A 16,558-nucleotide genomic window follows, 5' to 3' on the forward strand; every position below is an offset into this window, starting at 1 on the left:
GTCACTGACCATAAGCCTTTGACATTGTCGTCCCACCCATCATAGCCAGTTCCGGCCCATATTGCACAAAAGTTGCAATGTTGGACTTTGTTTTTGCCTACAGCCCAGCATGGCAACGCTGATGCTTTGTCTTGTCTGCCTATCGGTCCTGACGAACTGTTTGATTCTTCTGAATGTCCTGCATGTTTATTTATTTGTAAGATAAGGAATTAGCTGCTGGTCTTCCAATGGATTTCCTTTCATCGCATTGCTTCCATGACAACTGCCAGTGCTTCTTTGCAGATTCTTTTGCAGTATATTCATACTCAATGGCCTCAATCTGCTACACGATTCGTGACCCACTTGTTCAATGTTACTTTGCGCAAAGTCACAACTTCTCTGTACACCACGGTGTTATCTTGTTACAAACTGACAATGATCAGTCTCGTGTTGTTGTACCTTGTACGTTGCAATCTGAAGTCCAATTGTAGCATGCTGGTCATTGGGGGTTGGCATTGATAAATTGAGAATTTGCTTGCTGACTGTTGCTCTTGCGTGGAGCATCAATCTGCTCCCTGCCAGCACTTCTTTGCGTGGCCAACTCCTGCTGCACCTTGGCAGCATGCGTTCATATTGATTTTGCGGGTCCTTTCTGGGACACCCACTGGTTGATAGTCATTGATGCATACAGAAACTTAATTTTTGTTGTGCCTATGTCTTCTGCTACACCTGCCAGTACTATTCAGACTCTGACGTCTATTTTTTGTATTGAGGACCTTCATGAAGTTATTGTCTCCGACAATGGCCACCAATTCGTATCCTCCAAGTTTGAAGCATTCTGTGCTGCTAACAGCATTTGGCATCTGACCTCAGCCCCGTTCCACCCCCAGTCGAATGGTGAGGCTGAACGTTTTGTGCATACATTTAAGTCGCAGATGAACAAGTTGTGCACCACGCACTCTTGCGAGCGCGCACTATGGACTTTCCTTGCTTCATATTGCTCCCAGACACGCGGCACCCCCATACTTTTTGACGGTGCATCGTTTCAGGGGGAAGGGATGTGGTATCGACAGCTATGATGCCACAGCGTAGGTGATAAGTACTTAGGTTGGCACCATGGCACAGACATTGACGACAGCGCCCTCTAGCTGGCGCTGTGCAGATCTACGAGCTCCGCGCCAGCTTCAGCCTATTTGATTCAGAGGAGACGACTTAGCAACATTGTTTCTACTTCATAGGGGGGCCAGCAATTACAGACTGTATTACTTCAGTGGTAGTTTGTCCAACTACTAGTAGCTGTTAGATTTTATGGATGAACGGCTTCGCACCTAAGTGCTCATCTGTACGCAAAATTAAGTAAAAGAGTTATAACCTAATTGCAGTACCGAAGCATTTTCACCTTTTCCTGCTCCTACTCACTTCCTACATTCGGCCTACCCTTCAGTTTACAGGTGCAGACAAGTGCCGCCTTCCGGGCGGGATACAAAAATAGGGACACACTTGAAAGCAGCCATTTCATTTACTAGCTATGATACAACCAAGATTATTAACCTGTTACCTATCTGGACATATTACCAAACTTACACTGTTATTATCTACCAGCTTTACCTATTGCTTGCTGAAAATGCCAACTATCTGAAGTATTGAAAATCTTCAAGTTCTTAGATGAGCTTTTGGACTATCAATAATGATCTATAAAAAATTGTGATCCACTAATTGCAAAACAAACATGAGAAAATAAATTTATAAACATTTTGTTTAAGTGACCATGGTGGGTCCAGCTTATACTCTTCTTAAATGCAATACTTCAGGTATTATATAAAATACATCAGATATAACATCCATATTTACTTACATTGCTAACAATATTTACTTTCTGTAAATCTGTAGCAGAAAGAGAATCTTCATCCTCCACATTGCTCTGCTCTATTATAGGTGAGCTGCCGAGTTCCTTTACCTTTGAGTCTTCAGTTGTTTCATGAGCATTGTTCATTACAGCTGCTCTCAAACTGTTACCAGGCTCATTTTGTGGATTAAAAATTTTAGATGAAGCTGCCACTACATAAAAAGGAATGTCATTATTTGTGCATTAACTGATTTCACTTATTTGGTGGATTACATTTACACAGATTACATGTATGTGTCTCAGTAAAAATCTTGCACACTGAGTACAACAGTACAACAGTACAACAGTACAACAGTACAACAGGGAACTGGAAACAACAGTGTGGTCATTAGGGATGGAGCACAACCCTAAAATGGGGAAGGATTGGAAGAAAATACAGCCATTTCATAAAATACATACCATCATTTGGAGCAAGTGATTTAGGGAAACTGGATTTTTTTTTAATTGGACAGGGATATGAAACAAGGAAAAGCTAGATTGCTAATCACCACAGAGGTGGTGTTGAGCAGCACATTGAAAAAAGACTTACATATTGTTAACAGTCAGGGAAAGCACCCTATATAAAATAAGGGGGAAAAGCCACTTATACCACACGTGTGAAACATAGAAAAACATAACAGAAAACAGTATTCACACTAGCTTTTCAGCTAATGCTCCTTTTCTAGTAAAGAGATCCACACAACCACAGCCACCCAAATGTTCATCACCTGATGAGTTAGGGTGTCTGCATGGTTGTGTGCAAATGGATGTAATTTTGTTACAGAAAGTGACAGAACTCAAAAGGCTAGTGTGAATACTGTTTTCTGTTGTGTTTCTCTGTGCCTCACACATCAGTTTGTTATAGGAAGGTGATTGCCTTTCCCTTATTTTTAGTAATATTCCACCCATGAATTTCCATTATTGTTGGACAAACTACTCTTTCAGACTTTGCCTAGAAACTAACTAGTGTGAGGAACTATGTATCAGTGGGTGTATGATCCAGTCTGTAGCAGTTTCAGCAAGGTATATAACAATGAATGAAATCTAACACATTACAACCAGAAAGCATTTTCAGTACATTAAATGACCTGTAAGAAGCAACAAAGTAAACGTAAAATTTATACCTCATTTTCACTGTTTCATTTTTATTGCATAAAAATTCATTTTTCTCAGAACATTATACACTGCTGGAATTCATGGGCTGAATGGAGAATGTAAAAGTTATAGTACAATGGAAGACAAAACTACATCAGCATGATACTCTAAAACACCATCTACATTGATACTCTGCAAATGACATTCAAGAGCCTGGCAGACAGTTCTCCATGTACTCCGTCAATCCTATCTGGTATGGATCCCACACCATGCAGCAGTATTCTAAGAAGACAGACAAGCATAATACAGGCAATCTCTTTAGTAGATTTGTTGCATTTTCTAAGTGTCCTGCCAATAAAATGCAGTCTTTGGTTAGCCTTCCCCACAACATTTTCTGTGTGTTCCTTCCAATTTAAGTTTTTCATAATTGTAATTCCTAGGTATTTAGTTGAATTTAAGGCCTTTAGATCTGACTGATTTATCATGTAACTGAAGTTCAACGGATTCCTTTTAACACTATTGTGTATGACCTCAATCTTTTTGTTATTTAGGGGCAATTGCCAATTTTTGCACCATACAGATATCTTTTGTAAATCTGTTTTGCAATTTGTTTTGATCTTCTGATGACTACTACTCAAAAAATGGCAGCATCATCTGCAAGATGGCTGCTCAGATTGTCTCCTGAAACGTTTACATAGACAAGGAACAGCTAAGGGCCTACAACACTACCTTGGAGAATGCCAGAAATCACATCTCTTTTATACAATGACTTTCCATCAATTACTAGAACTGTGACCTCCCCGACAGGAAATCACAAATCCAGTCACGTAACTGAGATGTAAGTACACAATTTCAGTACAAGATGCTCATGTGGTACAGTGTCAAAAGCCTAGTGGAAATGCAGAAATATGGAATCAATTTGAAATCCCTTGTCAATACCACTCAACACTTCATGGGAATGAAGAGCTAATTGTGTTTCACAAGAATTATGTTTTCTAAATCTGTGTTGACTGTGTGTCAACAGACTATTCTCTTCAAGGTAATACATAATGTTTGAACACAAAATATGTTTCAAACTCCTGATGCATATTGACAATGATATGGTCCTTAATTTAGTGGCTTACTCCTACAACTTTTCTTGAATATTGATGTGACCTGTGCAACTTTCCAGTATTTGGGTGTGGATCATTCATTGAGTGGAGGCCTGCGTGAGGCTGTTAAGTATGGAGCTATTTTAACAGCATAATATGAAAGGAACCTGACTGACGTACAGTCTGGACAGGAAAACTTGCTTTTGTTAAGTGATGTAAGTTGCTTCACTACTCCAAAGACATCTACTTTGACATTACTTATGTTGGCAAATGTTCCTGATTCAAATTCTGGAATATTTATTTCACCTTCTTTGGTGAAGAAATTTTGCCAGGCTGTGTTTAGTAACTCTGCATTGTCAGCACTGTCATCAGTTTTATTTCCATTGCTGTGAGAAGGCTTTCATTGCTTCTTGCCACTAGTATGCTTCACATCCAGCCAGAATCACTTTGGATTTTCTACCAGGTTTCATTGTGGAAGCTATTATCAGCATCTTGCATTTAAGTCCATGCTAAATATTGAGCTTTGGTAAAAGATCACCAATCTTTGAGATTTTGTGTCAGTTTAAATTTGGTCTGTCTTTTTGTTGTTTCTGCAACAGTGTTCTGACCCGTTGTGTGTATCTTGGAGGACCAGCTCCATTATTCGTTAATTTATCTGGTACAAATCAATTGCTGCTTATACTATTTCTCTGAATTCAAGCCACATCCATCTGGTCTACACTTACATTGTTAATTTGGAAGGATTGGAGATTTTCTCAGAAAGATGTCATGTGAATATTTATCTGCTTTTTTGAATAGGTATATTTTTAATTCATTTTTGTAGGATTTTGGGGGTTACAATATTCAATCTTGCTATAACAACCCTGTGTTCATTAATCCCTGTATTCATTTTGGTGCTCATTATTAGTTCAGGATTATTTGTTGCTAACTGATCAAGTGTGTTTTCAGAACCATTTACTGTTAGCATGAGCTCATGAACTAACTGCTCAAAATAATTTTCAGAGAATGCATTTAGCCTAATTTTGTATGGTGATGATGTGTGTGTGTACCTCTGGAATTAAATATGTATTTTCACCAACATATCGAGGGAAATTAAAGTCACCACCAACTATAATTGTATGTCGGGTTTTGTGTGAAATCATTCAAGTTTTCTTTGAACCTTTCAGCAACTGTATCATCTGAATTGGGAGGTCAGTAGAAGGATCGAATTATTATTTTATTCCTGTTACCAAGAATGCCCATTGCCCATACTAACTCACAGAAACTATATACTTCAGTTTTGTGACAATATAAACTACTTCTGACAACAACAAGCATGCCACTGCCAACTGTGTTTAGCCTTACTTTTCAGAACACTGCCAGATTTTTTGCAAAAAATTCAGCTGAACTTATCTCCAGCTTTAGCTGGCTTTCAGTGCCTATAACAATTTGAGCATCATAGCTATCTATAAGCACTGAGCTCTTGTGCTTTCCCAACACAGCTACAAAAATTTACAGCTGTTATACTGATGGTTCCTTCTTCCTATGTTCAGCCTGCACCCTTTGTGACTGAAGCTCTTTTGTGTTTTCCGGAGACCCTCTAACCTAAAAAACTGCCCACTCCATGCTACACAGCCACTGCTACCCTCGTAGCCACCTCCTGCGTATAATCGATGCCAGATCTATTCGGCAGAACCTAAAACCTGACCACCCTATGGCACAAGTCAAGGAATCTGCAGGCTACATGGTTGCAGAACCATCTGAGCCTCTGATTCAGACCGTCCACTTGGCTCTGTACCAGAAGTCCGCAATCAGTCCTGTCAACTACTGCAAATGGCAAGATCTGCTTTCATCTCACAAGCAAGACTGGCAGCCTTTACCACTTCTGTTAGCTGCTCAAAACCAGAGAGAATCTCTTCTGATCCAAAGCAACACACATTGTACCAATGTGAGGCACCACCTGCAGTTGGCTGCACCCTGAGCTCTTCATGGCATCCAGAAGTACGCATTCCACATCTGGAATGACTCCACCTGGTATGCACACCGAGTGCACATTGGCTTCCTTACCCTCCATGGCAGCCCCATCTCTAAGGAGCCCTTTAACATGCCTAACATTGGAGCTCCCAGCTACCAATAATCCCATCCCTCTGTGACTGCCCTGATCTTGCAGGCTGAGAGGTTTCCTCTGAAACAGGGCAGGCAACTGCATCTGGCTGAGCAACTGTCAGCCACAGACAGCACTTGGAACCTGTTTGTCAGACTAACTGGGGAGGCCTTACATGCAGTTTTTCACCACCTGCCATGCCCCCACATGACCTCCCACTCAGTCACAGGTGAGGGGTCCACCTCAGTGCGAGCAGTAACTCAGCTGGCCACTGGTGAGGACCAATCAGAGGACTCAGACATGATTGACATCCGTTGGATCCCCACGGCCAGTCCACAACAGTGATATCCATCCACTGCAGCTTCAAGCTGTGTAACCGAACCCATCACAGCCTGGTGCCGACAGTGAAGTGTCACCAACTCTGCTCTCATCCGTGCACAACAGTCACAGTCCCTATTCATACTAAAAAATAATGTGGAAAACTTCACTACTCAGAAAAATGGACCATTGACACACGCTGCAGAGCTCTCCTGTAGGCCTTGATGAAGGTTCAAGAACAGTGTCTAATAAATTAGACTAATACATGGAGATTTGAAAACTGAATTACCGAAGCACTCAGGCAAGACTAAATTGTTCACTCCTGATTTGGAACTTTTAATACATCACAAAATCTGTTTACTTTCTCACACAAATGAAAGCATATGGATTGTGTTATTAGATGTTAAATTAACACACACACAAACTCAAGAAACTGAACTATTGAAGTACACAGATGAAATTATACAATTCACTCCTGGTTAGGTACAAAAGTCACAAAATTGGTTACTTCCCTGTTGCTGCTTCTGTCAATGCTGGCTGGCTGCTGCTGCTGCCACCTGACAATCTGCTCCTACAGTTAATTGAAAATGTGTGTCCTCTTTGTATCTGTGCATCGTTCATACATACATCATTATTTCTGTCATCCTTACAAGGATGTGGAAAAATTCAATTGTACATCTATTGGCAAAAGCAGCCTGCAAGTTCCTCTTATGAAGACATTCCTCTTCCCTTTACGCAATTGAGCTGCTGTTTTAATCTAATACCTTGTACAAAATTTATGTAACCAACCACTTATAGCAGACTGATGTGTAACACAGAGAGAAACTTAACAGAAACCTGTTCACTAGGTTTTGATCTCTGGCTGTTTTTCTAACACAGGACACACCCAGACACACAAAAGATGAACACCCACAACATGGCCAGAGCAACACTTACTCTCTAGCCAATTTGGATGGTGGGAGAGGGTAGGAAAGAACATGTGCAGCACGGGGGGGAAAGGTGGTGCGTAGGTGTGTATTTTATTGATGAACAGAGGAAATATAAAAGTAACAAATGCAGAAGGAAATATAATATATGAGAAGTGAGAATGATAAAGTGCAAAGGGCAAAGCAGAACAAGTGTATAGCATGGCAATGGGATTCACAGATGCCACTTACAGTTAAGTTAAAGTATCCTTTTCTCCCCAGGCAAACAGGTGTATGAATATCAAGAGATCATATTTCAATCCAGTACCAAGCAAAGAAGGTAAGGATGAAAGGTAGGAGGGCTACATAAAGAAAATTTTAAGGTTATATTGTGGAAAGAGTAGATGCAGGTGGAATGGTAGGTGTGATACTATGAGAAACTTTATGGAGCACTGAAAAACTACACATCCAGGATGGATATTGCCTCAGAATTCTTAAGATGTTTGCAAGCACAAACATTATAAAACTGTTGTTGTTGTTGTTGTTGTGTAGGAGATAAGGAACAGGTAGATACCCTCAGATTTCAAGAATGGTGATATGATCACAGCTGTAAACAAGACAAGCTATGATAAGTGTTAATATTTCTGAACTTCAGTTTTGTTAGCCATAATTTCAAAAAGAAATCTACATTTCTAGCATTTCCATATTTAAAGGAAGTTTGACAACACTGACTGTAAGGGGCTCAAATTCTTTCAGCAGCAGAGATAAAATACAAGAAGTCAAAGGTTACAACTTTTAAGGAAACCAGATTTCAGTTATAACAGCTGTAGGATAGGAAAGGGAAGCAGTACTTGAGAAGGGTTTGACAAGGTTGTAGCCTATCTCTGATGTTCTTAATCTGAACACTGGGCAGGCAGTGAAGGCAACCAAAGAGAAATTTGAAAAAGGAATATTTTGACATATGACAATATTTTAATTCTGTGAAACAGCAAACTTTGAAGCCCAGACAAACAGGAAATTTAGTATCATGAACAATGGTTACAAAAAGAAAACCAATGGAAGTAAAACAAGGATAAAGGAGTGTTAGTCAAAACAAATCAGGTGATACTGAGGGGGATTAGTTAGGGAATGAGATGCTCAGTAGTAGAAAAATTTTGCTATACAAAAATAACTGATGACTGAAATAAAGGGATATGAAGTGCAGAAGCATGCAATTAAAACATTGCAGTAAGTATATCACCACCGATGTTCCAGAAACCTCTTTAAAGTTATTTGCATTTTCACTTTACAGTCACTTTGCAGTACAATCTGCACTTTTGTTACTCATAAAATGAAAATCAACTTAATTGAAGCATGAATTACACAATCACATACATTACTCAAAAATGAATTTTTAAGTGTGCTTTGCTTACTTGTCATGGGTTGAGATACTGTTGCGTAAAGGCATTCAACCAGCTCCTATTTAATAAGAACCATTGAGTAGGAAATTGCAGAAGAAAATTAAAACTATACCTTATCAACCACTATTTCCCCAAATTATCTGAATATTTTGATTCAGAGATTAAAATGCTTATTAGCTGTGTAGTTAGTTTTTAAAATTACATTCCTCCCACACTCAAGAATTTAATATCGGGGAAGTGTAGGAATTTCACATTACCACCATGGATGAGGTCTTTGAGGAGAACTGTCATTGCCTTTTGCTGTCTTTAGTAAGTGTTGACTGAATATCTATATCATGAAAATGACTGATGAATGCTTGCACAAGTTAGTGTGTGTAACTATGGATGAACAGGAGATAGAACAAAATCCAGTGCCAGCACATAGGCTACTTCTCTCCAACAGCACCAAGAGGACTGCTGATCCCACCACCACCACCACCACCACCACCACCACCACCACCACCACCACCAGTGTTCATTGTAAAGCTGCATGACCATTAGTAGTGCATCATATATATGTCTTTGTTACAGATGTAACTATTTTCTTTGAGAAATGCCTCTGTACTCTCAAATAGTGAGCTACCAGTATGAGATATAAAACAACTATTTTGCATTACTGAGAGGTTTGAAACTAACAGCTGTCCTGTTGATTTACAAGATTACATTTACCTGGTGTAGTGGCAAATATTAGTTTAAAGTTAAGCCATACTTTGTTAATAATGTGTACTGGTTAAGTTCTACATGTTCTGTGCGTCTTGTCAATGATTATCTTGACTCATTCCACAGACTCAATGCTTATTCTCTTTAGGATCAACAGAAGATTTTGAAATGAATTACAAGTTCAAACTGTGTGAGACAGACTTTGCAAATAGTTACATGCTAGTCAGGTACTGATAGCGCACTAACTATTCATTTACATTCACCACTGTAGACACTATTCCAACCAACTGATTTATTGTCTCTAGTTTTGTTTGAAAATATTTTGAAAAATTCTTACCAGAGGATCCTAGTTCTCTTTTGGTTCGATTATGTTCATCCATGTTCAGCACTTCAATTTTTGTCAGCTGTTCATTTACTCTTCCAAACACACTATGGAACTTTACATTGTGTGACTCAGTTGTATTTGCTGCTTTATTGGCATGCACAATGTCAGCAGCAGGAATAATTTTATCTAGGACTTCTTGTGTAGCTATTAAGTACAAATGCATCAGTTCTTTTACAGATTTAAGGTAGTTTCCATGATCAGTAGCCTCTAAGAACTTCAGACACATCTGTGAGGAGAAAACAGCACAGAGGTAAACTCTTGACAGTCACTCAAATCTTACAGTGTCTTTAACATTTTGATACAAACAATACTTTTTTCCCCAAGAGGAATTATTTAATACGGTAGTGACAACAACAAAGAAATGAAGTCAACAAAATCTAGAAAAATGTGTACCTTTTAGAATAATTAATGAGAAATCCCTTCTTGGTGTACGAACATTTGTAAGAAACATGTAAAATTCAAATTATCGATTAGCCAAATTCGGCAAAAGAATCACATAAAATTTTTAGGATTATGGGTGGATTAGCATCTAAGATTTTTTTTTTTTTTTGGTGGGGTTTAAGGGCGCTCAACTACGGAGGTCATTAGCGCCCAGTCACAAGTGTTAGTACACATGGAATCTAGTAAAACTCAAGGGGAGGGGGGACACCAGAAAATCCGTACAAAGATGCAGATAAAATAAGTAAAAAGTTAGATGTCTTTGGACAAGCCAGTCAAAGTTATAAAATGCAGAACACGAGCAGCTGCTCGAGCGTCATCAGCTAAAATATCCGGTAAAGTAGATGGCAGGGACAGGACAACACGAGATTGACTAAAGCGGGGACACGACAATAAAACATGGCGCACTGTTAATGCTTGACCACAAGGGCACTGCGGGGCTGGGTCACCGGAGAGCAGGTAGCGGTGGCTAAATCGGCAATGCCCAATCCGCAACCTCGTCAAAAGGACCTCTTCTCGCCAAGACGGTCGGGAGGAGGTCGTCCAAGCAGTTTGGAGCGGTTTTACTGCCCGGAGCTTGTTTCCTTGGAGGGATGACCAAGCATCCCACCACAACGACACAAGCCTCTTACAAACAACCCCACGAACGTCAGATGACGGGACACAATGGGAGGCTGGCTGAGGCAGGAGGACTGCAGCCTTGGCTGCAGCATCAGCAGCCTCATTCCCCGGCACTCCTACATGGCCGGGAACCCACAGAAAGCTGACAGGAGAACCATTATCAGCGAAAGAATGGAGGGACTGCTGGATCCGTTGTACCAAGGGATGGACCGGATAGGGAGCTCCAAGGCTCTGAAGAGCACTGAGTGAATCAGAGCAGAGTACATACGATGAATGGCGGTGGCGGCGGGCATACTGAACGGCCTGATGGAGAGCAAAAAGCTTGGCCGTTAAGCTCGAACATTGGTCGAGGAGCCAGTATTTGAAGGTGACGGCCCCAACGACAAAGGCACAGCCGACACCATCGTCAGTTTTGGAGCCATCGGTGTAAATAAAGGTGTGACCGGCAAGTCGAGCACGAAGTTCGACAAACCGTGAGCAATACACTGCAGCCGGAGTACCCTCCTTCGGGAGTGAGCTGAGGTCGAGATAAATATGAACCTGAGCCTGGAGCCAAGGTGGTGTCAGGCTCTCACCCTCTCTGAAGGTGGTAGGGAGGGCAAAATCCAATTGTCGAAGCAGGCGACGGAAGCGGACTCCAGGGGGCAGCAGGGCAGACACATACAACCCGTACTGACGGTCGAGAGAATCGGCAAAGGAGGACTGATAAGAGGGGTGGTCGGGCATTGACAACAGCTGGCAGGCATACCGACACAGCAGTACATCGCATCAGTAGGTCAATGGTAATTCGGGAGCTTCAGCATAAAGACTCTCGACGGGACTAGTGTAGAAGGCTCCGGTCGCAAGACGTAACCCACGATGGTGGATGGAGTTGAGACGGCATAAGAGGGATGGCCGAGAAGACGAGTAGACGAAGCTCCCATAATCCAGCTTCGATCAGACTATGGACCGATACAAGTGAAGCAGGACAGTGCGATCCGCTCCCCAAGATGAACCACTAAGAACTCGGAGGACATTAGGGGAACGTGTACAACGGGCCGCCAAATAAGAGACGTGTGGAGACCAACACAGTTTCCTGTCCAACGTGAGCCCTAGAAACCTAGTTGTTTCCACGAATGGGAGAACAACGGGACCGAGATGTAAGGATGGCGGAAGGAACGCTTTATATTGCCAAAAGTTGATACAAACCATCTTCTCTTCAGAGAACCGGAAGCCATTTGCCACGCTCCATGAGTATAGGCTGTCTAGACAACGCTGAAGGCAGCGCTCCAGGAGGCATGTTCTCCGGGCACTGCAGTAGATCGCGAAGTCATCGACAAAAAGAGAGCCTGAGACATTAGGAGCTGGTGAAAGAGGCCCAACAAGCTTTTTTGCTGTCTTTGATGACTCTACGGCATTGCGCTCGGAGTCGTTTGTTTCCAATACAATTCTCCAACGTAGGATGGCGGCAAAAGGTGTGTAAAGCACATCGTCGAGCACAGATAGCGTCCCTACAAGCCTCATTCCACCAGGGGACGGAAACGCGACGTGAAGAAGAGGTAGTACGAGGAATGGAACATCCGGCAGCATTGATGAAAACAGCCATGAGGTATTCGACCTGACTGTCACAACTGAGAAAATCGTGGTCCGGAAAGGTCGCCAGGGAGGAGTAAAGTCCCCAGTCAGCTTTCGGTATGTTCCAGCTCGAAGGACGTGGGGATGGGGTGTTAGTGCAGGAGACGAACGACACAGGGGAAGTGGTCGCTCGAATAGGTGTCAGAAAGGACATACCACTCGAACCGACGGGCAAGAGTGGTAGAACAGATCGAAAGGTCCAAGTGGGAGTAGGTACGAGTAGAGTCCGAGAGGAAAGTCGAGGCGCAAGTATTGAGGCAGACAAGATTGAGATGGTTGAAGACATCCGCCAAGAGGGAGCCTCGTTGACAGGATGCAGGAGAGCCCCAAAGGGGATGATGGGCATTGAAGTCGCCAAACAATAAAAACGGCGGAGGAAGCTGAACAATCACGTGCATCATGTCAGCCCGACTAACTGCGGATTACGCAGTGTAGATGGTACAAACTGAAAAAGTAAAAGCAGAAATACGGACAGCTATTGCTTGGAGTGGGGTGGTCAATGGGATGGGATGGTGATAGATATTGTCCCGAACGAGCAACACGACCCCCACCATGAGCTGGGATACCGTCCACAGGGGTGAGGTCATACCGCTCCGAGGTATAGTGGGTAAAGGCAATACAGTCAGTTGGGCGCAACTTGGTTTCCTGGAGACCAAGGACAAGCGGACAGTGCAGGCCGAGGAGCAGTTGTAATTCCTCCAGATTAGATCGAATACCTCCTATGTTCCAATGTAACAATGCCATCGTTAGTAAAAAAAAAAAAAAAAAAAAAAAAAAAAAAAAAAAAAAAAAAAAAAAAAAAAAAAAAAAAAAAAGAGGGGGGGAAACGAGACGGGGGAAGAGCTGGTCACCTCGACGGCTGCGGAGGGCCAGGTTTCGAGGGAACAACGCTACAACCGGTGGGAGGCGTATCCTGTTCCATCGAGTCGTCGCCATCTGCGGCCGCTGTCCCGGGTTGCGTAGGAGGGGCAGCATCATTTGTCGACGAGAGGCCAGCTGAGCACCTGGCAGCAGAGTGTCCCGGTGAAACTAAGGACGGCCAGGAGCAGCGACTCCCAGATGGAGCGTCTGACGAAACGCGCCGGGGTGGAGAGGGGGATAGAGACTTCTTTTTGGAGGCCTTCTTGGAAGTCAGAGGAGGCACAGGGATAGTGGTCTGGACCTCGGAAGCCGGGGTCCGCAACGTTTCGCCGATGGACGCCTGAGAAGAGGATCGCTTCTCAGGGGGGAGGAGGAGGAGGAGGAAGGGTGGCCCCTGGGGCAGAGGGGGCGGGGGCCGCGGGGGAGGAGGATTTGGAAGGGAGGGATTTGAGAGGCAGAGGCATAGACCCCGGATGGGGGGAGGAGGTGGAGGGGGGACAGGATAGGGGTGAGGATACCGTGGAAGGAGTGGACACGACGGAGGCAAACGAAGTGGTCAACGTCACGGGATGGAGACGGTCATACTTCTTCCTGGCCTCAGAATAAGAGAGACGATCCAAAGTTTTGAGTTCTTGAATCTTCTTCTCCTTCTCATACGCAGGGCAGTCTAAGGATCTAGGCGAGTGGATGCCAGGACAATTAACGCACCGAGGTGGTGGGGTGCATGTATGTTCCTCACGAAGAGGACGTCCACAATCGCCACAAAGGGGCTCAGCCTCACACCGTGACGATATGTGCCCAAAGCGCAAACAAACGAAAACAGTGCATAGGAGGTGGGACGTAAGGTCGCACGTCGCACCAGTAGCACATCACCTTTACCTTCTCCGGGAGAACGTCCCCCTCGAAGGCGAGGATAAAGGCCCCGGTGTCGATGCGACGGTCTTTGGGGCCGTGCTGGACCTGCCAGACGAAATGCACGTCTCGGCGCTCCAGGTTGGCCCTGAGCTCCTCATCAGATTGCAGCAGGAGGTCACGATGAAAAATAACACCCTGCGTCCTATTCAGTGCCAGATGTGGGACAATGGATACTGGGATGTCCCCTAGTCGGTCGCACGCCTGGAGCGCCGCCGACTGTGTGGCGGAGGTGGTCTTGAGAAGAACGGACCCTGAACGCATTTTGCTGAGAGCCTAGATTTCCCCGAAGATGTCCTCGATGTGCTGAACAAAGGACATGGGCTTGGAGGTGGCGAACGTCCCCCCATCGGTCCGAGAACAGACCAAATAGCGGGGGAAGTACTTCGCCCCAAGCCGGCGGGCCTGTCCCTCCTCCCAGGGAGTGGCCAAGGGGGAAAGGGCAGGAGAACCAGAACTAGAAACAGTGCCTCTCCTTTTGAAAGACTCGGCCGCAGAGCGACCTGATACGTGTTGACGTTTCATCTGCGAAACGTCCGCCCCGATACCACCCACTCCGACCAGGGGCTTTCCCCATGGGCGCCACCCAGCCTCAGCAAGGGCCACCTGGCAGGATGACCATTGCCGGGAGTCCTGATGCCCCAAGGAGATGGGCATCTACTCCTTGGCCGACGTGGGGAGGGTGCAGCTCAGGTATTGGCAGTACAATCCCTGTGTTGTCAGGGGGCTACAACCTAGAGGGTACATGACGACCCCACCACAACAGGCTGGCTACCATGCTGGATTTCGGGTGCCATGGAAAGTCCATCACGATCATAGGTGCAGATGGGGACGCACTATGGGCGTAACTTTTACAACCCATCAGGCGTTTAGGCCCAATTTGTTGAATAGTGGGTATGGTTACAACGCCGTTACAATGCTGAGTGCCAAGGTTTTAGTGCACTGAGGAGCAGTGATACACCACGTAAGGTGTCCTTCCCCAAAAGGCTCGTACTTCTGTAGAATTTTGAAAAATGGAGGTCAAACCCCAAGGGGGACCATTACATGGAAGGCCGAAACGGTTGAAACTCCTTTTAGTCGCCTCTTATGACAGGCAGGAATACCTCGGGCCTATTCTTACCCCGGACCCGCAGGGGGACATCTAAGATGGGAAAACATGTAGAAATGCTTAACAAAAAATTAAGCAAGTACTGTTACATATTGAGAATGCTTTCAGATTGCTGCAATACTGAAACAGTGTTTAGTGCTTATTACGCATACATTTATAGTTAATGAAGTATGGAATAGTGTTCTGGGGAAATACCTCTTTTGCGTAGCAGTCTTTTAAGCTCCAAAAGAAAACTTTAAGATTAGTAAGTGATGTTGCTTACAGGGCACCATGTAGAGGTATCTTTAAGGAATTAAACATCATAACTTTACAATCTATATTTAAATTTGGAAGCATATGCTTCATTAAAAGCCATCAAGTTTCACCTTTGAATAGTGAGATCCACCATTATCAAACAAGGAACAGGGTTAACTATCGTAGGGATGCACACAGAAAGTCAATATCAGGACAGTGCTGTTTACAAACCAAAAATTCTGTACAGTGCTTTGCCAAATAGCATCAAGAAAATACCAACCAGTAATACATTCAAAAAAAGAACTAAAAATCTAATAAACAACAGATTCTACAGCATTAATGAATACCTGGAGTTTTGCTCAAATCTGTGGATCTACTTCATAACTCTCTAAACAAAAATTCATAATTATCAACCATAGCTAGATAAAACCGAACTTCTTTCATCCATGTATGTATTGTATGAAATTATGCACCTAGCTTTTGTGCTGTATGTTACTATGTCTAGTTAACTGAAGTACTGGTATTTAATAGTTTTAGTAATATCAATCAAGGGGTTTTGCAAGCTTTTCTTCTATATGTATGTAAGCAGAATAATGTTTTGTTAGAGAGATGTGTTGATACCAATGATAAGATTTTGTACATGATATAGGTATGTAATAATTTATACTGTTCTGTACTTTGACAAGTCCAATATCAAGAATGTGATATACAGGCACTAAATAAATAATAAAGCACCTACTGCATAATATGTAAAAAACAAAGTACAAATTCACAAACAGATAGTGGGTAACTAAAATATGCCATGTTACCAGAATAACAATATGTAAAATCTCCAGTAACAAAGCAAAATATTTGTCATAGGACCAACACCAGTATCAAGAAAAACTCATTCCATATGTGAAGGATATCTGTGGCACAAAACTCAGTGTC

The 16,558-nt window shown here is 43.2% G+C and overlaps 1 protein-coding gene across 1 annotated transcript in view; it reads right to left on the reverse strand.

Moving 5' to 3' along the window:
* Positions 1–16,558, reverse strand: part of LOC124598048 — a 30,380-nt gene that overhangs the window by 12,087 nt on the left and 1,735 nt on the right. The window contains exons 4-5 of the mRNA XM_047135979.1: positions 9,793–10,066; positions 1,835–2,037 (exon numbers count right to left, since the gene is read on the reverse strand). Of these exons, the coding sequence (XP_046991935.1) occupies positions 1,835–2,037; positions 9,793–10,066 (477 nt within the window). The remainder of the gene's footprint in view (positions 1–1,834; positions 2,038–9,792; positions 10,067–16,558) is intronic.

This window comes from Schistocerca americana, chromosome 1 (assembly GCF_021461395.2).
Source record: "Schistocerca americana isolate TAMUIC-IGC-003095 chromosome 1, iqSchAmer2.1, whole genome shotgun sequence".
In the NCBI taxonomy this organism is placed as follows: domain Eukaryota; kingdom Metazoa; phylum Arthropoda; class Insecta; order Orthoptera; family Acrididae; genus Schistocerca; species Schistocerca americana.